General features: G+C 36.0%; 4 protein-coding genes, 2 long non-coding RNA genes and 1 pseudogene across 9 annotated transcripts; 2 read left to right on the top strand and 5 right to left on the bottom strand.

Annotated features, from left to right (window-relative positions):
- Positions 1–78: 78 nt before the first annotated feature.
- On the bottom strand, positions 79–2,458 carry LOC111449938 (probable NADH dehydrogenase [ubiquinone] 1 alpha subcomplex subunit 5, mitochondrial). Its single transcript, XM_023090029.1, has 2 exons — positions 2,037–2,458; positions 79–555 (listed from the first exon to the last, which is right to left on the bottom strand). Exons 1-2 carry the CDS (start codon positions 2,347–2,349, stop codon positions 359–361), a joined length of 510 nt encoding a protein of 169 aa, XP_022945797.1. The 5' UTR covers positions 2,350–2,458; the 3' UTR covers positions 79–358.
- A 380-nt stretch (positions 2,459–2,838) lies between these two features.
- Positions 2,839–7,502, top strand: LOC111449931 (dnaJ protein ERDJ2A-like). 3 transcript variants are annotated; one of them, XM_023090020.1, is made up of 11 exons: positions 2,839–2,954; positions 3,612–3,839; positions 3,931–4,026; positions 4,170–4,290; positions 4,378–4,484; positions 4,592–4,809; positions 5,111–5,288; positions 5,401–5,520; positions 5,932–6,018; positions 6,227–6,337; positions 6,483–7,502. In XM_023090020.1, the coding sequence occupies exons 2-11, from the start codon at positions 3,654–3,656 to the stop codon at positions 7,314–7,316; spliced, it is 2,058 nt and encodes a 685-aa protein (XP_022945788.1). In that variant the 5' UTR covers positions 2,839–2,954; positions 3,612–3,653; the 3' UTR covers positions 7,317–7,502. The 3 variants fall into 3 exon arrangements, with proteins under 3 accessions (XP_022945788.1, XP_022945790.1, XP_022945789.1); XM_023090022.1 differs by having other exon boundaries at positions 2,846–2,954; positions 3,603–3,839; XM_023090021.1 differs by having other exon boundaries at positions 2,846–2,954; positions 3,600–3,839.
- Positions 7,503–7,695: 193 nt separating this feature from the next.
- LOC111449934 (pentatricopeptide repeat-containing protein At4g21190) lies at positions 7,696–9,915 on the bottom strand. Its single transcript, XM_023090026.1, has 6 exons — positions 9,776–9,915; positions 9,460–9,544; positions 9,190–9,288; positions 8,711–8,854; positions 8,405–8,617; positions 7,696–8,187 (listed from the first exon to the last, which is right to left on the bottom strand). The coding sequence occupies exons 1-6, from the start codon at positions 9,826–9,828 to the stop codon at positions 7,783–7,785; spliced, it is 999 nt and encodes a 332-aa protein (XP_022945794.1). The 5' UTR covers positions 9,829–9,915; the 3' UTR covers positions 7,696–7,782.
- A 460-nt stretch (positions 9,916–10,375) lies between these two features.
- On the top strand, positions 10,376–17,954 carry LOC111449932 (uncharacterized protein At3g49140-like). 2 transcript variants are annotated; one of them, XM_023090023.1, is made up of 11 exons: positions 10,376–10,562; positions 11,323–11,419; positions 12,077–12,296; positions 13,446–13,548; positions 13,652–13,719; positions 15,203–15,421; positions 15,502–15,627; positions 15,770–16,084; positions 16,454–16,606; positions 17,179–17,274; positions 17,792–17,954. In XM_023090023.1, the coding sequence occupies exons 1-11, from the start codon at positions 10,493–10,495 to the stop codon at positions 17,864–17,866; spliced, it is 1,542 nt and encodes a 513-aa protein (XP_022945791.1). In that variant the 5' UTR covers positions 10,376–10,492; the 3' UTR covers positions 17,867–17,954. The 2 variants fall into 2 exon arrangements, with proteins under 2 accessions (XP_022945791.1, XP_022945792.1); XM_023090024.1 differs by lacking the exons at positions 10,376–10,562; positions 11,323–11,419 and adding an exon at positions 12,685–12,849 and having other exon boundaries at positions 12,207–12,296; positions 13,432–13,548.
- A 1,405-nt stretch (positions 17,955–19,359) lies between these two features.
- Positions 19,360–20,509, bottom strand: LOC111449736. Its single transcript, XR_002711716.1, has 2 exons — positions 19,736–20,509; positions 19,360–19,656 (listed from the first exon to the last, which is right to left on the bottom strand). It is a non-coding gene; the product is annotated as an uncharacterized LOC111449736 (long non-coding RNA).
- Positions 20,510–20,798: 289 nt separating this feature from the next.
- LOC111449826 lies at positions 20,799–21,885 on the bottom strand. Its single transcript, XR_002711732.1, has 3 exons — positions 21,814–21,885; positions 21,591–21,655; positions 20,799–21,504 (listed from the first exon to the last, which is right to left on the bottom strand). It is a non-coding gene; the product is annotated as an uncharacterized LOC111449826 (long non-coding RNA).
- Positions 21,886–22,389: 504 nt separating this feature from the next.
- Positions 22,390–24,529, bottom strand: LOC111449918 (annotated as a pseudogene).
- Positions 24,530–24,613: the final 84 nt, after the last annotated feature.

Genomic DNA, 24,613 nt, shown 5'->3' with positions numbered 1-24,613 from the left:
AGTTCTTGAATCTTCAATTTATTGTCTTACAAGTCCGAGACCAAAAAGATACATCCATCAAAGTTGATAGACCAATCAGAAACAAATCCAAAAATTTAGTAATTATTCTCCAATCTATGGAATAAAAGATTAAAATTGCTGATTCTCAAAACCAGTCCAGAAGTGACTGGGCTGGTGTGCACAGTAAAATTTAAACCAGACAAAGAAAGGGTAAATTGATGTCATTCCAGAGTCGGGTAAGGATTATTATTGAAGTACACGACTTTGCGAACAATCATTCCTATTGAAGAACAAACATAATTGGATAAATAACAGCTTTCGATTCTGAAACTTGAAATCTCCAAATGGTGAAGAAGAATCATTCTGTCACCTGAGACGCTTTGTCGGCCGTCTCTACTTTCTGTGCACTACCACCACTGCTAATGGCCTCCAGCGTTTTGTAAAACTCCTCAGGGAGAGGGCCTGGTCGGTGAAGAGGAACATGCTTCGGTACTGGCGCATCGTTCTCTATCACTTCACATTCGTAGTCATCAGGAACACCCCACGGATCCCACTCTGCATATTTCAAGTAACTTGTGACTAAGAAAACTACAAACAGATTGTGATGACCGGTTCTAAATAAATATTCATCGACACTGGTTTTCAGCCCCTGATTGTGAACCTATTGAATGGGAATGAGTAGTAGGCATTTCCATCCATTTCTATAGAGCAAAGGGGAAGCTCGCATTTTCTCGGTATTTTCATTGAAATTTTCATAAAATTGAGATCTTGACGTTTTCGTGAACATCGACATTTAAAATATTGGCTCCGTCTATGAAATAATGAATGTGCGCCAATGCAGCTAAGACCAGAGAAGTCGGGCATATTGCTTCACACATGCAATTTTCACAATCCTCAGGTTATAACAGAAATCAGGGATTGCTATTAGGCCAGAAGCTAGCAATGACAAAAGGATATGTACAGTCTAATTCATAGGTGTTAACACAGCTTTGTCAGTACAACAAGATGCAAATGCCATTATTTGACATTCAACGACCTATCTCCACAATAGTATGATAATCTTCACTTTCGGCATAAACCTTTGTGGCTTTGTTTTGATTTTCTCTCAAAGGCCTCATTTTTATTGGAGAAGGTTGTCCTCACTCATCTACCTATGACTTTTTCTTTATAAGGTCAATGTGGGACTTTGTTTGTATTTTCAATGATCTTCCCTGTAATGGTATGTTATTGTCCACTTCGAGCATAAACACTCGTGATTTTGCTTTTGCTTTTGCTTTCTCTAAAAGAGTCTTATACCAATGGAGACGATTGTTCTCACTCATATAACCCATGATTTTTTTTCTTATCTAGGTAGTGCCAACAATCCTCCGGTTATAGGATTTATTCTTATCTAGTTAACGCAAACAATCCTCCTCTAGCACAAAGTATCATCTCGAGTCTACCCTCACATAGTCGTACCTTCAAACTACACTTTTACATATTACTTTTTAATTAGGTTTACTCCTCACAGCACACACTACCTATCCAAAAGCTCAACCACGGATTCATGACTAACTACATTTACATTTGGAACTCAAGGATTTTACTAACACGGCTAAGTTCGGGACATGACTCTAATACCAGCTATTTGGGATCATACGACCTCTATCTATCTCCACAATGACATGATATCGTCCACTTTGAACATAAATACTAACAACAACTTTGCTTTTCGTCTACCCAAAAAGATTTCATATACCCATAATCTTTCTCTTATATAGGGATCTTTTGTATTTAAAACATGCCTGCAAGGTCTCATTACCGATGCCAAACTCATAATTTGAGTACGAAAGGTTCGGTTTCCATCATTTCCACGCAATGCAATTATAGAAATATCACATAACTCGAAAATCCTGCCATTTTCCATCCCCAATTCATACATTCCCTTCCCATAACGAAACAGATAGGACAAGGAAATGAAACGGAAATAGACTGTCATCAAAATTTCACAAATATGTAAAAAATAGAACTTTGGTTGCAGAAAATTATATACATACCGATCATTTTAGCAATGAGCTTGAGCTCGTCCTGAGCTTCCTCAATGAGCTCCTCGACCTGACCACAGCCAAGCCGCTTCTCGATTTGCTCCCAGTCCTCCTCCTCCTGGCAGACCTTCAAGCGGTGGCGCGTGAAGCTCTCGACTGCCTTGCGGTATCCTTCGTCCTCGGGAACGGCCTGGATCTCCTGTAGGGTTTTACCGTAAAGGCCGATCAAGACCTCTCGGGCGTTTGGGACAACATCCAGACCGACGATCCCCGTCGTCTGCTTCACCTTGGCCAATAATGGCCGTCCGATCACTCGCAGAAACATCGTCGGAAAACTCCTATGTCTCTCTGTCGATCACTCTGTGAGTCGTGACGAGCTAGGCGCTTTGGGAGAACGAAGGGGCCTTTCTCTCCCCATTGAGATTGGAATGGGATGGCTCTTATTGGGCCTTGAAGCCATGCATGAAGCCCATATTTCTGGACAAAGAGACTCTTGTTTACTCCCTAACGGGCCTGAAGCCCATGACCAAAAATTTATATATTTTTTTATTTTTTTATTTTTACATCAATAAACAATTATAATTTTGCATCATCCGATATTTTTCTTTTTTTTGTTGAGAAAATTATCCATTTTTCTATTTTGTTGAACAACCATAAAATAAAATATCACATCAATTATGATCATTGATTCCAATTCTCTAATACCAGCCGTCGATCTGGAAAAGGAAAACCAGATTCTATTCTTCTTTTTTTATTTTTTATTTTTTTAGTTTTGGATCTTAGGCTCGAAATAAATAAATATAAATTTCTATTTTTCCTTTTAGTTCCTTCAAGCTTCCTCCTCCTAAGAAGCACCCTCTCTAAAGTCGACCCAAAAGACGGAGCTAGCACTTGCTTAGCAGATCGCCGACTCGATTTCCCATTGTTCAGGTCCTTATCTCTCTGTTTTGTTGCACTTTTCCTCCTCAAATCAGATATTTATGTGTTTGGCGTCGAGATATTCTGAATTGTTCCCCCTTCCGAACTTCCATTTAGTTTCATGCGTGTGATTTGAATCATTTGATTAATTATTCGTTTGGACGCCGCTGTTTCTGTACTGATTCTTATGAGATTGATGCTGATTCACATGGATCGAAATTATGTTTGTATTTGAGTAGTTAGTTTGGTGTAGCTCAAATCGTTTAGACTTCAATTTCATTGGATTTGATGCCCTATCTCTTCCTCTCTATCAATTAACGGCGGTTAAAGGCCATTTCAGCATTTTGTGGTAGGATCCTGGGTCTTAAGACGATATTGAACAGTTTGGGTCGTTGTTGGAAGCTTGTTTATCTGCTTTCAACTTTCTTTACAATATAGCGAAGATATTACTGATCTATGCTCATCATTCAACCTTTAGTTTCCTAAAGTTGCATGCAATCAGGAAATATGATATGGTGTGGTCAACCAAGTTACTCTTTGTTACTTGAGGATTCCTTCTTTTTTCTGTTTCTGAAATTCACTTAGGTTTCAAAGTTACTGTAAAACGTCCTTTATGATATGCTACAATCTCTTCATTATCTTGTTGTTGTAACACAGTAGTTTCTGCAGACAGTACAAATTGACGGAAGGCACTGCTGAAAAAAGGTTTCAATGGCAACGTCGGAAGAGAATAGTGCATTGTTCCCAATCTTTATTTTGACAATAATGGCACTGCCTTTAGTGCCTTATACAATTCTTAAGCTCTGCCGTGCCGCTTCAAAGAAGGCAAAGATTATACATTGCCAGTGTTCTGAATGCTCCCGTTCAGGGAAGTATCGCAAGTCAATATTCAAGCGGGTAAGTTTTCTCGATGACACTGAATCTACAACATGATCGAATGATGAGTGTCAACTTTTTTTAAAACTGTGTGTTTCATTACATTTTGCAGATAGCAAATTTCTCCACATATAGCAACTTGACACTAGTACTTCTTTGGATCTTCATGTTCGTATTGGTCTATTACATTAAAAATATAAGCCGCGAGGTAAGTTATGTTTAATCTTTAATGAGGAAAAAATTATTCTTCTCAATGATATTTCGTTGTAGTTTTTTCTTGTTGCCACTTTTGGAATAAATTATTTTCTGCGGGCTTAAAAGTATGTGTATAATTTTACGATAACTGCACAGATTCAAGTCTTTGAGCCGTTTAGTATTCTGGGACTGGAAACTGGGGCTTCGGATGTGGATATAAAGAAGGCATACAGGAGACTTTCTATCCTATACCATCCAGATAAAAATCCGGATCCAGGTTGGGCTTTTTAATAGTTTAGTGCCCATTTTATTTTCCACCCTTTGCAGACCTCAGCTAATGCTTCCCTTCGTATCTTTTACTCAGAGGCCCACAAATATTTCGTGGAGTTCATATCTAAGGCTTATCAAGCTTTGACAGATCCAATATCCCGTGAGAATTATGAAAAATATGGCCATCCAGATGGCAAGCAGGTTAATTAACTTTTTCTTACCCAGAAAACAAGAAAAACTATCATATATGGCTTTTTGATCTTGGTAAATGCCACTCAGAATTTAAACTTGCTAATATGTTGATGCAGGGGTTTCAAATGGGAATTGCACTCCCTCAATTCTTACTAAATATCGATGGGGCATCTGGTGGGATACTTTTACTGTGGATTGTTGGAGTTTGTATTATCTTGCCTTTGGTAATAGCCGTTATATATCTTTCAAGGTCGTCAAAATACACTGGAAACTATGTCATGCGTCAGACACTTTCCACATATTATTACTTCATGAAGCCTTCTTTGGCACCAAGGTATCTTTAGTTAAAAGCATGAACAATCTTAAATTTTTAGGATAACAATGACTAGACAATTCAACTTAAATCAGTTTTAGAGATAGATTAATATCCAGGTAAAGTATATCTATGAACATTCGTCTTATTTGCTGTCTGGTTTTCTTGGTTACACGTTCTTGTCATTTTAGAATAAAATAATACATCTTTAAGTATTGCCATATCAGAAAAGTAAAGAGAAGTCTTCATTATGAAGTAAGATCTTTGATTTTCTTTCTTCTTTTTTCTTCTGAACATTATTAATAAATTTGGCTATACACAGCAAAGTAATGGATGTCTTCATAAAGGCAGCTGAGTATGTGGAAATGCCAGTTCGTAGGACTGATAATGATCCTCTTCAGAAGATATTTGGACTAGTTAGGAGTGAGTTGAATCTTGACCTTAAGAACATTAAACAAGAGCAGGCGAAGTTTTGGAAGCAACATCCAGCCCTTGTTAAAGTAATTTCTGCTCACATCAACTTTGTTCAATGACTTAAGGTTGTTCATCCCTTATGACGTTTTGAATATGTGCATACACTTACATTTTACATATTTTTTATTTTACATTCAGACACAATTGTTGATCCAAGCTCAATTAACTCGTGAATTTGCCAACTTGCCTCCACCCTTGGACAGTGACTTTAAACATGTGCTGGAACTTGCTCCTCGCCTTCTTGAAGAATTAATGAAGGTGAGATGAAGAATTCTTGTCCGTAGTTAACCGTATCTTAGTATCTGTTGATTTCTTTTTTCCTGGGGTATTTAGTGTTGAGTCTTGTATTGTAACATGATATCATGCATGTTGACCATTTCTCTCAGCTTTTGATGAAAAATTGTGAAAGGCAATTTTGTGATGGATGAGGGAACGATTCTTTTCAGGAAGAATGTGCTCAGCCTCAATCGCAATGCTTTTAAAATATTGTTAAAAGACCGGTGATAAAAGAAAACTAGTGATAATATGTTACTTATCATCGTCTTTTCTCTACGTTCTCTTCAACATGGTTTTGTTCCAGTCCAACAAAGCTGTCATGTAATCATATGCCATTTTTATTCAAAGGTTGTGCAGTAGTCTAATATGCTTTGACCGTCTTCTTGTGTATAGATGGCACTGATCCCACGGAATGTCCAAGGACAAGGATGGCTACGTCCTGCAACTGGGGTCATTGAGCTCTCACAATGTATCATTCAGGTAACTTGATTTGAATGGTATTGCTATTGTAAATTTCTCACAAATGCTTTGGAAGTCGCATGGGATTATCTTTTCAAGGCATGTCTAGAGCCTTCTATTTTTTAGAAGTACCCGTAGCCTCACCCATATATATCTTGTCTGTCAAATATGTGACGCTAGCTTTTGCCACCATTTGTTTATCTTGATCCATATCAGATGTTAAATGCAGGCTGTTCCTCTTAGTTCAAGAAAGGCCACTGGAGGATCCTCCGATGGTATTGCACCATTCCTACAGCTGCCTCATTTCAGCGAGGCGGTTGTCAAGAAGATAGCCCGTAAGGTAGGTTAGACACAATGTAATTTTGCGGTACGCCACTCATAGTTTTTTATATTCTAAATTGCAATTTGTCCAATTTTCATTCCTTCAATAATTTCACAAAGAAGAAAACTTATTCTAATGAGTGTTTTTTAATACTGTAATGCAGAAAGTGAGAGCGTTTGAGGACCTTCAGAAACTGACTCAAGAAGAGCGTGCTGAGCTGCTTGCTCAGGTGGGTGGTTTCTCGCCTGCTGAAGTACAAGATGTTGAAACGATGCTGGAAATGATGCCTTCCGTTACAGTTACTATCTCATGCGAAACAGAAGGTGAAGAGGGTATCCAAGAGGGTGATACTGTCACCATTCAGGCTTGGGTGACACTCGAACGCCGTAATGGGCTGGTGGGTGCTCTCCCACATGCTCCCTACTACCCATTTCACAAAGAAGAAAACTTCTGGTTCCTGCTTGCAGACCCAAATTCAAACAATGTTTGGTTTTACCAGAAGGTTAGTTTCATGGATGAGGCTACGGCCATAACTGCAGCTTCCAAGGCAATCGAAGAACAAATGGAGGGATCGGGAGCAAGTGTGAAGGAAACTAGTGCTGCAGTTAGGGAAGCGGTAGAGAAGGTAAAAGCGGGATCGAGATTGGTTCTAGGCAAGTTCCATGCCCCAGCTGAGGGGAACTACAATTTGACTTGTTACTGCCTATGTGATTCTTGGATTGGTTGCGATAACAAGACAAACCTGAAATTGAAGATATCAAAACGAACCCGTGCGGGGACCCGTGGTGGCTTTATTGCAGAAGAAGGACCAAGTATGGAGGATGGAATTGAAGAGGAAGAGGAAAATGACGAAGAAGAATATGATGATTACGAGAGCGAGTACAGCGAAGACGAAGCTGATGAACAAAATGTGAAAAATAAGGGCCCTGTTGCCAATGGAAAAGCGCATAAACAGCAGAGTTCAAGTTCAGAAGGCTCTGGTTCTGATGATGAATGAAAAACAATTCTGTTTTCTTTTAGTGAGACAACAACCCAAACCCCTTTCCCCTCCCTGCCCTACCACATGATAGTGCATTAGAATTTTGTTCTCTATATACCACTTAAGAAGTTTTACGGTAATGAGATTGACTTTAATACAGAATATGCACGAGTTTCGGATCCATATTTATTATCCTTTTTTGAAGGCAATTAGTTCACCACATTCAGCTATCTCACACTCAGATGATGAAATTGTCTTCTACGACTTATTAAGAACATTTTCTTTTTCTTTCATTTACTCTCAATAACAAAAGTATATTTTAGGTCGGGCAGGGAATTGGCTCTATGATCACAATGCTACTGGTGATCCCGTATGATCAAAATTACAGAAAGAAAGAAAAGAAGAGAAAAGTGTACACTATATATATTGAGGGAGAGAATTTTGACGAACTTGAAATGGGGAATACATTATCTATATCTTGAACTTACAATTGTCCAAATCCCATGAAATCGTGCTCAAAAGTGGATTCTTTCAACATCATACTTTCATCTTCCAAGGCTTCATCTGGGTCTTCACTCATTTCATCATCTTCAAGACTCGAATCTTGGGAAGTTATTTCATCTTCCTCCAACAGTTCTTCTGTTGAACTATGCTCCTTTTTGTCGAGTTCACCTGAACCATTGTTGGAACTACCATTTTCGTGCAGATTCTTTGCTCGTATTTTTACGCGCTTTCCTCTTATGTAACGATATTCCCATTTCGGTGGGGGATATTTCTTCTTCAACTTTTCATATTTATCTAGCATACCCAACTTTTGGAAGACATTTCCGAGCTTAGTGACAATTGCCATACTTGGTTGAACTCCAAGTTCCTCCATATCAGCAAATATCTAAGGGAAATAACAGTTAAATTTCAGTATCTACGGAGTTCAACATGATTCAAGTAAAAATCATATGAAATAATCGTAACATGCAAGTTTCTTATAATGAGAGAAGGAAGAATTGCTTGGAGTTTTGTGGCTAAAAATATAAATGCTTAGAGCTTTGTTAGTCAAGCAGTTGAAACTGCTTCTGTAACAATAAGCAATAGAAGAGAAAACTGAATACCTCAAATAACTTGTCGTGCATATCCCGTTCATAGTAAAGGGATATCATTTTATGGAAGAATATGCGAGGCATGCTCTCCAGATGCTGAGAAAATAATTTGTTCCAAAGCTCTTCAGCTTCATCAAGTCTTCCATCTGCAGCTAAGGCATTTAATAATGTGAAATAGCTACCCATTGTTCTTCCTTGGCCTTTACTTAACATCCATTTCGTCAACTACAATAGTACACCCAACTTGTTTAACTCATTTGATCGGAGACATTCTCGGGATAAGAGGGCAGAGCAAGAAAGAACACGAAAGAAAAGTACCTGAATTATCCTCTTCCATTCTCTTTGGATCTCTAAGGTCTTCAGGGCCTTTTTTACAGTAATAAGAGGAAACTCTAGTTCCCAGGCAATGAAGGAATCAAGAGCCCCATAGACTTCCTCTTTCACGTTAGACAGTCCCTTGACCTAAAATGAAAAGTAAATACTTATAAAAGGATATCGAATTAACTGCTCAATCCTGCAAATGAATTTGAGTTCAAAAGTAGAAACATACCAAATGATCCCATGAAACAAGAAAAAATGCTTTTGGTCAATTAAAAGCACTATGTAAAATTTTTATGAAGTTTTCGAAAGTAATGTTAAGAATCCTAAAAGCACTTCAAATGCATCTTCCAAAAGTCTCAAAATGCATCCCAAATTCACTCTGAATCAAGCTGAAATAAAATATCTTCTGCTATGAAATTCCAAATTGAATATGCAAAATTACGCTTCTTGTGAGACAAGAGCTTAAGAGAGCTTACACAATCAACGAGCTTTGCTGCCTTGGATATGGTCCCAATCCTCTTCCTGGTTTTCCAGACCCGAGGATATCTCGGCCGTGGACCTTTTGCAGCACATACCTGCAAATAATCGAAATCCTTGTGTAAGAAGGGAAAGAGAAGGTCAGGATTTGCTTCAACTCATAATACATATATCCAGTTTCCACTGATCAGAAATTTCTTCTCCACAATCGAAATGAACAGGCTAGTTTGATTCTCGCTAGCAGCAAACCAATTGATGAGAAGGCTTACCACTGAACTGCTTGCAATCAACGAAAATTTAACAGATTCAATCCCTTTGGATATGACTGGGAAAGAGTAAATCAAAGTATGCATCCTGTGCAGCAAAGGAAAACAAATATCAATAGCTTTCAACAAATCGAAATCCAATTCGACATTAAGGAAGAAAAAGTAGTTCGTTTATATTCAATCGGACTTCTAATTTCATCATCTTACGCAAAACACACTTCGTCACTGGCAACAACTTTCTCGTTTTGTTTCTGTAACTTTCTCAGTAACCAAACACATACATTGAGACGAAGAGAGAGCGAGAAAGGCAGAATTTTACCGGTTGGAAGCCAAGGCGGACGAGAGCGATGCTGGAACAAGAGAGTGCGCCATTGAAGAAATGTGTAAGAATGTCTTCAATTTCCCATATTTCTTCTTTTCATCCTTCGTCGATATTGTCCCGAAAATAAAAAACAAATAAATATACTTTTCAAATAAATCTATCAGAGATAAAGTTAAAATTCAATTAGATACAAAATTAATCATATATTAAACTTAATATTAAAAAGGTTAAACTCTTCCTATACATATATCAGACTAAACTATGCAAAATGTTCTTTATAATGTTTTATTAGTACAGCAAAGTGCATGCGCTATGATAATTTGTTCTTGACAACTCAATGATATGAAGACAGAGAAACCCTTTGAGATTTATTATGAAATATCAAATATTTAATAGTATGCTTGAAATAATTTATTATCTAATAAATTAATAAATTAAATGTCTATTTTTTACTAAAAAATCAAGAGAGAGAGGTAATGGGCTGCATATCGTCAAAGCCCAATAGATTGATACAATTGGGCCTGTCCTGAATGCCATAAGACGATTGGTCCGCCCGTACGGTAATGGCATATTTATTTGCGCCCAGGATATTTTCCATGTGATGCCAAGAAGAAGAGCAGGGTACCTCATCCTAACGCACAACTTCTTCGAGAAAATGCCTGTGGATCACCTACTTCAATAGCGCATTACCAAGGAAAAAGAGAAGTTGAGAGAATGATCGAAACTGCTCTGGCCGTGCGATTCCCCGCCGGCGCCAACTTCTGCTATTCCTCCGCTTTGTCTCGTAACTCTCTCTCTCTCTCTCTCTCTCTCTCTCTCTCTCCGCTGCCGTTACTTTCGAGGATGAACTAAACTTCTGTGCTGCATAATGCTTTTGCTCGAATTCTAAGAAGGAGAGAGGAAAACGATTTGTCGATTACTTAACAACTTGCTTTCTGTTGGATGCATTGGAGCTCAAGACTCCATAGCTTTTGGCGTTTTTTCCTGCATTTTTCTTGGCTGCAAAGCTGTGACTATTTTTTATTTTCTGTATTTTCGAATTAAGTGAAAGAGGAAGAGGAAACAATTGTTCTTATTGCGTTACTTGATTTCTATTGAAAACTATGGAGCTCACTTTCCTTTGCCTTTCTTGTTGTTGCTGTTTTCTCTCTCATTTTCTCGGATGCCAAGCTCAGAGCCGGAGACTAGATTTCTTTATTATTTTTCCTCTTAAGTGAAAGAGGAAGAGGAAACAATTGTTCTTATTGCGTTACTTGATTTCTATTGAAAACTATGGAGCTCACATTCCTTTGCCTTTCTTGTTGCTGTTTTCTCTCTCATTTTCTCGGACGCCAAGCTCAGAGCCGGAGACTAGATTTCTTTATTATTTTTCCTATTAAGTGAAAGAGGAAGAGGAAACAATTGTTTTGTTTGCTTACTTGATCTCTATTTTAAGCAATGAAGCTTAAGATTCCACAGACGTTCTCTATAGATTTTTCCGGCATTTTCTCGGTTCCTTGCTGAGACTATTTTTCTTCTTTGCTTTTTGTTGTTTGCATATACAGATCACCGTTCAGCTTGGACTTCGGAGGATGTGACTAATATAGGCCATGCTAGCGGCTTTTGCCGGCTTTTGCATTCTTGCGCTTCCGACGTGCAATGGTACTTGAGCTTGCTCTTTTCTTTTCCTCCGTTTTTTAATTGTCGATGAGTTTCTTTGTGAAATGCGCGTGCGGATTCTTGACTCCTAATCCTGCCTCCGTTAAAATTATATCCGCTGAGCGGAAATAGCAATAAATTGAATATCGTAGAAGTCTGATTTGAACGCAAAATTTATGGTTAACAAATACTTGAAGTATTTAATCTACGATCCATACCTAATACAACAAGAGAGAATTCATAATTCAGATGGCGCGTTTTTATCTTAAGAATCCATTATAAGATGCGGTCTTCTCGTTATGGAATCGCAATTAGCAAGCATCGGAAGGATTGGTATTATAGACAACTGCGTTGTTTGAGATCTTTCTGAAAAGATTGTGTATCTGATGGTGATGCTTACTCGATCACAGTTGTGCTCTTTGCATGTTATGTATGCACATATATTATAAGTATTCAGTAAGGAGAACCTTAACCAAACTGTTCCTCTCTGTTTATGATATGTAAAAACTGTCGAAGACAAGGATTCAATCTTTATTAAGTGGAAATATCGAATTTAATCACATGTATGCAGAACGCAATGGAAACGTCTGGACACGCATCACAATTTCAGACATTAGGAATGAATGATTAGAATTCTAAATCCCGATATCTTACTTGCAGGAAAAGATGCCGAAGCCTTAACAGTAAGTCCTTCTTGGAAAGGAACAATTTCAGAAAAAATGGAATTCATGCATCGGCAGAGAATTTGAGCTCTGCGTCAGATCCAATTAAACAAAATAGGAGACAGTATCATCCATCCGAGGAGCTCGTGAAATCAAGATCAGAGAATGCCGAGGATGTTAGACCTACTGCCGCAGAAACTACTAGAACAATCATTGAGGTATCAGTTTATACTAATGCTCTTCTCAATCTTCATACTTATTTGTGATGTTTTACATGTGTGATGCATCACTAGCAGGCAAGTTGTTTGCATTACTGCTTTATGTACTAAATCTTATCGGTGGAATGGCAATAATTTGAATTATATATTCTTTTACTATCTCGTTTTCGAGGAACAAAATGGAGGTCAAATACTGAAAGTCGACTCAGCTACAATAGTCTACATTGTGCTCGAAGTTAGGTGTATATATAAAGATTTATGTACTGATTTGTGCATGGCTATTCTTGAAATTTCTGAATTGAAGATTATCTTAGAAACAAAAACAATCGATCCTTTTTTTTTTCCTTTTGAAAAGTATGAATGCTGAACACAGTTTGTTTTTCTTTAGTACAAACAATGGGATTCATTCACGAAAGTACCATGGATGTTATGTCTCCAAGTTCTTGGAATGTGTTCTATCTTGCTGCCAGCTCATTGCCTAATGACTCGGAAAATGTTGATTTACTGCTCATACTCGGAAGTTTTAAAAATACACTCCTCTTTGCTGTACTAGGTAATTTTACTACAAATAAAATTTATCATAGATAAATACCTTACTCTTGGATCTGAAGAAAGAATATATTTACTTGGATAAAATGATAATTTTAGCGACTTTAAATTGCAAGTAACATCTATGCCTCAGGGTTTCAAGAGAGAACTTAAACTACCTGTTTGGATCCTTCTCCCTAAGCCCACCTCTCTCTCCCTGCCCTCAACAACAAACATGCTAGTGCTAATTTTTGTAGATGAGATTTTTTCTATGAACATGTTCTTTCCCGTATGTAGTTAATATATTGGACATGGTTGTAAAATGTGGAATGTACAGCTGCTACAGCATGTTGCCTCCCTTTGGTCAGTCTTACAAATATTGGGACAATTTCTCCGTTTTGGATATCGACCATGTTTGATGGATAGGAAGGAGTTGCCTTATCTCCTTGTCTCTGCTTGTTTCTCTATTGTTCTCTTGGATTGAGATTTCCGTGTCTGGGTAATTCTGCGTGTTATTATAACTTGAAATACATGGCTGCTTTTGTAATTCTGCGTGTTATATGGCTTCAGATTTCTTACAAATTTTGATAATTAATATTTTCAATAGCATGCCATGTTCAGGTAAATAGCAAAGCAACATTAATGTTTGTGGGTTTGATTAACGATGAAGTTCAGGAAAACATTATCTGGCCAGAACTTCCTTATGTAACTGACGAACATGGAAGTATGTCCAGTCTTTTAGAGTACATTATCCTCAGTTATACTCACATAAGCCTTGACTTCTTTCCCTGTTATTTTATTGATTATATTATCTAACTATATTGCAGATATTTATTTTCAAGTGAAGAATACGGAAGAGGCCATGCAAAACCTAACTTCAGAAAATAACTTTGTTGTAAGGATTTTGGCTTACGTATTAAATTTTATTTCATCGCCCTTTTACATCTCATCTCAAACCAAAATACGTGTTTATTTGTTTGTTTTTAATTATTCCTAACTCTTACATGGCATGTGAAGGTTCCGTCGTGATGGCTATGTTGTCAATTTTGCCGATTCAAAGGATATACGTAGTATACATATAATTAATTTCTCCGACATTTTTTTTGTTCGTAATGCTTTTTCAGCTGGTGGAGGTTTATTCTGTTGAAATTAACCAAATATGAATAGGTGTGCCAACATTTCAATGTAAGTTAAAAAGTATAAGCCTATATATATTTAGGATATTCAATCCATTTCTTTTCACTACAACTTTGGAAATAAATATTATATTTAGGGACTTGGATGTTTTTGAAGCAAGAAATGGTTCTGTCATACATTTGTAATTCATAACATGCAAAGATTGTAATTGTTTTTCAAAACGTGTCAAAACCTTCAGCTTTGTACTCAGGGACCTTTAGATTTCTTTCCTACCGGAAAAGAAAAAAGAATGTTTCAAACGCATCAGGATATATAAATGTCTACTGAAAGGACAAACTTGAATTCTATGATCATATTTTCTTTTTTCTTTTTTTTTTTTCTTTTTTCTTTTTTTTTTTAAATTCTTGCCCTCAGATACTGCAAATAACTAAATAGTTCAACGATCATGCTTGTCTTGGTTTGCAATTGTAATAGATTAACTATCTACATTTTTCCTTGTTTCAGAAAACATTTTATCCACTCAAACTATTACCTTCTCGGAAAAAAATTCATCCAAAAATTTATATTTCAAGTTTCAGTCTTTGAATAATATCAATATTATATAATTATTTTATTTATTTTTTTCGCATACTATTGAATTTGTGATGGATGATGCAACAATTATTAGTTGTTTTATTTTTTCCCTTGTAGGAGTGATCTAATGTTTTTTCAAATTTATTTTGAAGTTCGTACTCTGTATTTGGATTCCTTTATGAGATACCTCGACTTGTATTGTTTCTTGAGTTACAGCTTGTTACGTCAAATGAGGGAGTCACGTAACTGTTTTTTATTGGTATAGTTGAAGATTCAGTCTACATGAAATCCAGGATTTTAATTGTGTGTTCATATATATATTCCACATCGTGATTTGATCTTTGGGAGGGTTCAAGGGAAGAAAATTTGACGTTCATTATTGATTTCATGTACTACCATGCCCTTGTCATTACTTTCACGACATTAGCTTCGCCGTAGGACCATTGATATTCAGTGTAGTGCTCAGCTTAAACACGTTCATTATGATTGCATCACTGGGAATATATAAATCATTTTCTACATCTTGCGTTTTCACTGTGTCCTTCCTATCAAGCATCTAACGAGATTCTTTATAGGCAGACGTACTTTCATTCAGTAAAGAACTCTAGAAGGATAATATCAATTGACTTTCCCTAATACTGTTTGCATTGATGGCATTAATGATGCAGCAAGTTCTTATTGGCATTGATACCATGGAAATGATCGATGAGATCAATTGGTTTGGTCCATCAGAAGTTGATTTGGGATTTGAAGAGCTTGATGATGAGGCTCTTAATGATGAAGTAGATGATGATGATGGTGATGGTGATGGTGATGATGATGGTGATGGTGATGGTGATGATGAAGACGACGACGACGAGGATGATGCAGATGATGACTACGATGCGGTCTCTCTAATTTAATGAATAAATATTACTGTTGTCTTCTGCTCCTTTAGTTTGAACGTGAAGGTTTCTCCATTCTGCAGGACTGGGTTTCTGTCATAGAGGATGAAGATGATCCAAATCACTCTGACGAGACAGCAGGAGATTGGGCAAAACTGGAGACAATGCGTTCTTCTCATCCAATGCATTTTGCCAAAAAGCTTTCAGAGGTAATGATTTATGATGGATTAATTGACTTTTTTTTCGCTGAGACAACAATAACTTACGAGTTTTGATCCAACTCTGTCTATGCTAATATCCATAGACTTAATTACGTGTTATCAACTTTTTAGTGCTTGTTATGCATTTTAGGCTGCATCAGATGATCCTATCGATTGGATGGAGCAGCCCCCAGCAACTTTAGTGATTCAAGGGGCCTTAAGACCTACACGCAGGGAAGAGCGTTCTGTTATCCAGAGACATCTATCCAGCCGTCACTCTAGTAACAGCGACATAAACGAGGCTCAGAAACTTGAAGATAACCTTGAGAATCATGGTAGGATTGATAATCATGGTCATGAATCTAGCTCATCCAATGGATTGGATGATAATATTCCAATGAACGAGGTTTCATTTTACCGACTGGAGATGACAAAAGTTCAGCTATTTACAGGACATTCACATCCAGTATGTTTGATCTCTATTTTCATTTTTCAGTTTGTCTTCGGTTTCTTTTTCTCATTGAAGCATGTTTTCAAAACAGCATTATAGATTTTCTTTTTAAAAAGTTAACGGCATTAATTTCTGATTATATAATTATATATTTGACCATAAGTTTGCAATATTAAGGGTATCTATGGAAGAAAACCAGCACTTCCTGGAACTGTCAGTAGCTTTCCGGATTATGTAGATAGTTTATGGGGCATAACTGTTCAATCCCAACAACATAGATCTCCCCACTTTTGTGAACGCTATGCAGTTTGAGCCTAAAGATGTCTACTTGGATCTGCTTCTGGTTGCTACTGACAAATATTCATTCCTTTACCTTCCTCCCAGAGCAACGTTGAAATAGAAGACCTCATGCAGGCTCAACCCGATGCAATTGCGCACTCAGCAGAAAAAATTATTTCTCGTTTAAGAGAAGGTGGAGAAAAGACCACACAAGCGCTCAAATCTCTCTGTTGGAGATGCAAGGGCATTCAGGTTGAGGTAACTAACGTATAAACTTACTTAAAAATTATTCGATTTTTCATCAATATATTTGTTTTAATCTCTGAATTATTACTTTGCATTTTCCAAAAGGGCTGTTCAGGGTATTGTTTTTATCTAAATCTTAATACTATTTTATTCTATAGTCATTTCGCACTTCATTTGTTTCATACAATTCTTCATTTTATGGTTATTTTTCATAACTGTGATCATCCATAAAGTTACCAAACTAGCAGTTGCATATAAAGGCAAATAGCCTGCAATGTTGCGAGGATGTTTTCTTTCATTGGCTATAACATAGGTCGTGTACTTTTGTGGTGTCAAGAACCGAAGTAGAGTTTCTGGAATTTAATATTCACTTTTGGATAGTTCAACATAAATTTGAACATTGCCTATAATAGAATTCACAGAACGTGCTCCATTTCGAGTTGTTTTGGGGGGGAATCTTCTACTTTAAGATTTCCCCAAGGCCCAATTACCCATCTTTAGTTCTTGCAGTTCAATAATAGGTACGCAGATTATAATCATGTTCACGATGATTTAGGCCATTGGTCTTCAATGAATACTTGCAGGAGGCTGTAATCAATGGTATAGATTCAATTGGATTTGACGTGAGGGTTTGCTCCGGAACTCAGGTCCAAACATTGCGGTTTGCATTTGATACACGAGTAAGTCAACTACCACCTTGGTCTCTCAGGCTACTGCTTTTTCCTCTCCTTTTCTTCTTCTCCTTTTTCCTCTATATTGATCACTAGTAGATATGATTACTAAAGAAGCAAGGACAGATTAACCTTCATGTGGTTTTTCTTTATTTGTTAAGTTGTGAATATTTCGACCTTGTTGCCATGTTTTCGAAACGGATACACTTCGTTTCTGCTAGAATATTTAATTGTTTGCGAAAACAAAACAATTTAGTGAGCCTTCTAATATTTTGGTCCAGTTTGTTTCATCATACTAGGTTGCAACAATACATGGGTAGACCCATAAATTTACTCATTTGAACTTCTTCCATATATAACCTTTCAAAGTAAGGAAACAAATTACAGAGAAAGAAGTTTTGAAATATATTTTGTTTAATCTTTTGATGAAAAAACTTGCTTAGGCGTATGGTTCTAATGAACTTATGTTTGCAGGAAAATGCTTTATTACTGAACCTTAACCAGTTAGTTTGTTTTATCTGTTCAGGCAACCTCTGAGTTAAGCGCAGAAAAACAGTTGAACGACTTGCTTTTCCAGAGAATGCAGGTAAATTTGTTTTAAATTGTTAATTCATTGGATTATATTATGGATCCGGCGATTGCAAATAAGCAATCATTCTTCAATTACTATGAATTTGGCCTCTTCCCAATGTCCTCTCTTGCCTGCTGTTTTACGCTCCCTTTTTAATCTTTGATTTCAAGCGCTTGCTCGTTTTTAAGCGATTAATCATGAAGGATATTATCCTTTAGCAAATTAGCAAACCGTTATGAATTTAAGAATTTCTTTTATAATCTATTAGATTAGAAATGTTAATTAATCTAATGTTAGACTGCCATGGAGCCTGGTTTCCCTCCCATTCTCTTAGGTCATTTTGTTTTGGGTAAAAAAATATTTTAAATTTTTTGTTTTTTTTTTCTAGCTTTGAATACGTCTATTTAGTCATCATTTGTAATCTTTATTTAGTTCTTGTTGGTACTATTATGTTTGTTGAACTAATTTTGATTGAGTTAAATATGATTGGGTAGATAATTAAACAGACTAATGGACAACCAATCATATCAACATTTTGTTAATTTTTCAGTTATTTGTCAAAAATTCAAAAATAAACTGAGATAATAATCTGAAGACTTTAAAAGATCATTTTTTTAGTTTTGAAATTTTAGTTTAATTTTTTTAAATAATAGGTGATGAGCAAGGAACTGTATGAACTTCATAAGTTTAATTTTTACAAACAATAAATAAAAAAAACAAAATGATTATCCAACATGTATTAAAGATTAAATTATTCAATATATTAATTAATATTTTAGGTGGGCTAAATTAAATTGTCTCTATTTCTAAACTCTCATTTTGGTTCTTGATATTGAATTCAAACTTCCAAAGAACTGAAGAAACCAAGTCACAATATGAAATAATAGATATCGAATAAGAAAGCTTGATAATCCTTTTACTTCAAAAAAGCGTATTTTGTAATTTTGATTTTTAAATTAACTATCTATAAGATACAAAATTAAATTTTATGTTAATAAATTTATAAATTTTCAATTATGAACTCAATAGACCTATAAATAGTAAAAAAGTCAAAATCTCATTAAACACTTTTAAAACATGAAAGTTGAAAAAGAAAACTTGTAATTTATTTAAAAATTTCCACTCACGGTCCTATTTCTATTCAACAAATCTCCCAAAATATCTCCAATTTTTTTTTCTATTAAAGGATTTTATCTAAATTGAGAAATTAAGTCATTTGAAGGTCAACTTGAAAATGAATAAAATATATCAAATAATAAAGCTTGAAAATCCTTTTACTTCAAAAGGCTTATTTTGTAATTTTGATTTTTAAAATAACTGATCTATAAAATACAAAATTAAATTTTATGTTTAATAAATTTATAAAATTTCAATTATGAACCCAATAGACCAATAAATTTTAAAAATAGTAAAAAAAAAAACAGCCAAAATCTCATTAAACACTTTTAAAACATGAAAATTGAAAAGGAGAACTAATTTATTTAAAAATTTCCACTCACGGTCCACCCATTTCTATTTAACAAATCTCCCAAAAGATTTTTTGATTTTCTATTAAAGGATTTAATCTAAATTGGTCGTCAAGTTCAAAATTAAACAGAAAATCAAGCAAGAAAACAGGAGTAAAGAGGAATCACCTGTTGATCAAAGGAAGCTTGAAAAACTCTCGGATGCTCCTCTCGCAACAAGGTCCGACACTGCAGAGCCAACAACAGATCTGAACGCAGTTATTTCCTACCTATTCCTTCTTCTCACCAACCCCCCGTTAATCAATCCCACCAGATTCGAACAAGAAGCTCCAAATTCGACTTCATGCAATCTTACTAATCCGAAGTTAGAGACATACAAGTCCACAGGCGACAGAAGCGAATACACTAAAAATTATAACATGGGATAAAATACCTTTCATCAGAGGAACCTCTGAGTTGGTTGCACACACAATTGCATAATCCAGAGTTCCACAACTCTTCAAGTAGAGACCCCGTCCAGCCCTGCATTTTTTGCCCTTTCCTCCGTTCTGTTCCAAATAGTCACTTTCTTCACACCGGATCTAATGGGGTCCCAAAGCACCCGCACGCACCATAAGCATGACGCTGCTACCAGGGCTATCTAATATTTTGCAGCTAAACCAGAGACGCGAGGTTCTGTAAAGAGTCAAGGTAGTGCCGTCCATGGAGGCTAGAGTTTGCAGGTGGTGGAGCAAAAGAGCAAGTAGCTTGCATGAGTTGCAGGTAAGCTTATGGCGGAATTTTGGGGGAAATGGGTCACAACTTTGACGTCTATGTAGGGAAGAGATGGAGAAGAAAACCAAAAGAGCATGAGGAGAGGAATGAGGCTGAACGGCGAGGCTTTGACGCATTGGGCTGGAAATTGTGGGGGAGACGATCGGGAGAGGGCATAGGAAGTGTTCGCTTTGGATTTTGGTGGGAAAGAATGGAGTCCAAAGCTTCTTTAGTGATAAACATGGGAGATCTACTTTTTATGTTCTTTGAGCCAAAAAGCTTCTTTGGTGATAACCATGGGAGGTCTACTTTTTATGTTCTTTGAGAGATTTGTTTCGTCTTTTGGGCTTAAATACTTTCCACCTAAAACTCACAAACTTATCAGACAAGCAAGCATTCTGTAAAAGAAAATTTTTTATTTTGTGGGGAATTTTAAAAGATAAAAAAAGACAGAACCTATGTAACACTAAAAAAAAATTTGGAAAAAAATCTATTGATTATAAATTTATAATATTTAGATGCAAACTATAGATTTGAAAATTAAAAAAGTACAAATTTTGAGAAATAGGTTTAAAAGAGGCTCTCAATTTTTTTAAATTAATTTAAATTAGCATGAAAAAAAAATGTTGGATAATGAAAGTCCCCTAATTTAAGGAATGATAATGGGTTTATAAGTGAGTAATAACTCCATTGGTACCGGGCCTTTTGAAGAAGCCTAAAGTAAAGACACTCAAAGTGGACAATATCATACCATTGTGAAGAGTCGTGTTTATCTATAAAAAAAATACTACTTGCTCTTCACCTCTCTTTCTACTCACCACACTCACGGTGGCAGTAACCCCCTCCTTCTTCCTCCCTTTTCCTATTCTTCATTTGTGTATATCAACTAAGACTAAAAACCTTCCGCTGTAGCCACAATTTTACCAGCTCAATTAGAGAATGAAATTGGAAGAAAAACTGGTACTTTTAACATTAAATAATATCTTCAATGTCACTCTCCAATGAGTTTTCATTTTCAAAAGGTGGGGAGCTAATTTACTATTGCGACGCTTTTGAAAGTACCAAATTTATGTGAAGCTTTTCTAAAAATTACTATTCAATTTCATATTTTGAACCATGGCTAATGGCGATCGAGATAGAAATTTATCCTATTTGCGTTAATAAAACTGACTCTCTAATGGTGCGGAGCTTTGAAAGGGGAGCAGAACAATTTGACTCTTAAGCTCAATTAACTATGGACAATATCAAAGAGTTCAGAAAATAATTAGGTGTTCAGGGATTTTTGCTTACCCTGGATCCGAAACCTAGCTGCTCGCGAGTTGGAAACGCATGCACGAAGATGGCATCAGTTGGACGATTCTATGTCATTTGATATCTGTTCTGAATCCGTGGAGACCCAAGGATTAGGAATGGCATCAATTGGACTTGGACGCAGTGGAGATCGGTAACCTGTAGGGTGATAAGTTCAATCAAGCAATGGCTGCAAATAAATATTTTTCCGAAAAAAAGTTGACAATTAAGTTTTATTTGAGCACCTCCACAATCTGGATCGTGACACTTTGGTAATAGGCAGCCATCGTAAGGTCGACAACATACATCACTGAACGATGAAAACATGGATGATCAATGTTTTGCATGCAAGAAAGATGATATGAGTAAATTCTCAGATGATTTAAAGAAAAAGAACAACCAGAGAAAGTAGATCGCACGAAGTACAAAACTTGTCTATCCCATGGGGTTTTCATACAGGTAAATTACCTGATACATTTCCGGTTGAGGCAGCTGATTCAACAAACCGTCCAAAATTACATATCTCCTGCGGCCAGAGAACCTCAAAGGTAAACAAATGTTGAATAACTAAAATCAAACATAAAGGTACGAGACATTTGGATTTATAAGATAATTCAATTTGAAAGGTATAATCGACATGTCATGGACTGTTCAAAGCAGCTTCATAACTAAATGGATTCTCAGCTTGATCGTACCTCCATTTCAAATTGCAATGTCTTTACGCAGTGTAATTCCGTTTCGCAAACCAGAAGTTTCTCACACTCAGCATCGACGTTGCAGACCAAGGATGCCATGAACATGTCTTCCTCACACTACGATTAAATATGTACAAGGTAAATAATAGGATCCTTCTCAGAATAATGTATCCTGCGCAACTACTTTCTTGAAAGGTGGAGTAAAACAATTTCTCCGATATTGGAAAAGTTTTGGCAAAATTTCTAAATAATGATGACTACGAAGTGCCTTCAACTTCCTCTTTTCTGTTGGAAACCAAAATTATATATATATTTTTAATCTGAACTTGTCTAGCAAAAATAATTTTCTTTAAGAAATGAAGTAATCATATTCCTGTAGAATTACCAGAAATAATCCTGTTAACTATTATGAACTTGTTACTAATAAAAAGGATAAAAATGATATGTTATACTAATACCAAGAAAATTTGAGCTATGCGATGTCTAAAAAATAAAAGAAAAGAAAAGAAATTACAAGAACCTAGTTTCACCTATTAAGTATACATTTCAAGAGATAACAAAGAAATAACACAAGTGACAAGAAGATGAAGCCTAAATCCAATTGTTGCTAAATATACCTTGTTTGAGGAATCAAGCTCTAGTATCCAGTCAAAACTTCCTTGAATCGAATACTTTCAATTTGAGGCCTCTAGAACAACTGATATCTAGGAATCAACCATTACGTCTCCAATTTTTCCCGCGCTGATTTTTATCTTGTACTCCATATCAAAGTAAACATGACGCGGAGCAACCTGAACGTTGGAATAGAACAGTGAGAAAGTGCAGTAGAAAAAAGAAAAGAGAACACGATTCGCACAGATTCAATTACATGATCGGCACATTGACTCGAACTTTTTCAGCTCACCTCTTGAATCAATTTAATGGTGGCTAAATTTTGAATCCATGCTTTTGTACCTGAAATTAATTAAGAACGTAGTTAGAACGACATCAGAAGCGTTTGCTAGGCTGATGGAAAAATAATTTTTCTACTCGAAGTATTATTAAAATTTGATGACAACATTGCCAAAACTTGCTGTGTGATGAAACTAGAAATCTCCTTTGTTCATTAAAGTGATCTTGATATCTAAAATATGAACATCTGTGTGCTCTCTTGCAAACTTTCATTGCTTCTTCTTGTCTAGGAAATGTGGTCCAAACTTCACAGCAAACTTCATTGCAAACTTCACTACTTAAAAGATACCAGAAATGTCAAATGGAATCATCGAGAAGTGGAATGATGGTGAAACAGGAAGAGGAATGGGAGAGATTTGATGAAACCTAAATATACCTAAACTTGAATCTACTTTGTTCAGAAAGCTCGACACGAATTTCAAGCAATAATCTCCACAAACTAGATGGCCTCCTCGGAGGTACGCCTCTAGGTGAATTATAAAATAAGACTGGCGAGAACTTCTTATAACTAGAACCTTTTGCTTTACTTGTCAAACCAAACTGAATCGTGATAACTATAGTTTTGTCAAGCAACGCCAAAAAAAAAAAAAAAAAAAAAAAAAAAAAAAAAAAAAAAAAAAAAAAAAAAAAAAAAAAAAAAAAAAAAAAAAAAAAAAAAAAAAAAAAAAAAAAAAAAAAAAAAAAAAAAAAAAAAAAAAAAAAAAAAAAAAAAAAAAAAAAAAAAAAAAAAAAAAAAAAAAAAAAAAAAAAAAAAAAAAAAAAAAAAAAAAAAAAAAAAAAAAAAAAACACAACAATCAAGCTGTTTCAGGCTCATCATTAGCTCAACGAACTCTGAACTTCATTAGACAGCTGAAATACTTGAATAAGCATATGAAGAATAAGTTCATGGAATTCAGGCAAACTCCGCCATCCAGAAAACAACGACTTACTTTTTCCATGAAATCTTGGCCGTTCGTTGCATTGTCCTGTATTTCCTTAACTGAATCAGAAACTGGAGTCTCAAAGTTTGCTGAACTCTCAGGCTTCAATGTAATTTTTCTTTCTTTTTTCCTCTCACGGAAGATTCTGAACAGAAACAGGATGGATAACCGCACATAATCAGAAGCAGAAAATACAGAAACAAAGAACATCCATGCTGATCACCAAATCACAGCAGAAACTCGACCTATAACATTGCTCCTCTATCGTAATTCCAGTTTACAAAATCTAGTAGTTTTTCTACAATAATTACAAATGCTTCACAGTGAAATTCATTGTCTAAAAACGAGATTCGCAGTACATTGTTTCGCAGAGCTCGCATGGCTGCGTAGGTTGTAGAAACTCGAATTAAAATTAGAGAAACAGAACTTACAAGGATGAGAAACGCCGCACATGAAGCATTCAAACGACCGATCGACGTCGTCCTTCACGATTGAACTCTGTGGATTCTCTCGTCTTTCGCATTTTTCTTCTCTCCTCTTTTGAAAAATAATTCTGATTATGTTTCGGAATGAGCCGCGCGCGGATATAAATGAAACGTATTGGTGTTTCATTTTTCTTCCCGCCGAAATGACCTTTCCACCCTAAACCTTCCGCGCGCGGATATGAATGAAACTAGCCACGTCATGTTTTAACCGTTGTT

Source organism: Cucurbita moschata, unplaced genomic scaffold (genome assembly GCF_002738365.1).
Source record: "Cucurbita moschata cultivar Rifu unplaced genomic scaffold, Cmos_1.0 Cmo_Scf00011, whole genome shotgun sequence".
NCBI classification, from domain to species: Eukaryota; Viridiplantae; Streptophyta; class Magnoliopsida; order Cucurbitales; family Cucurbitaceae; genus Cucurbita; species Cucurbita moschata.
This window is presented reverse-complemented; position numbering and strand designations above follow the sequence as displayed.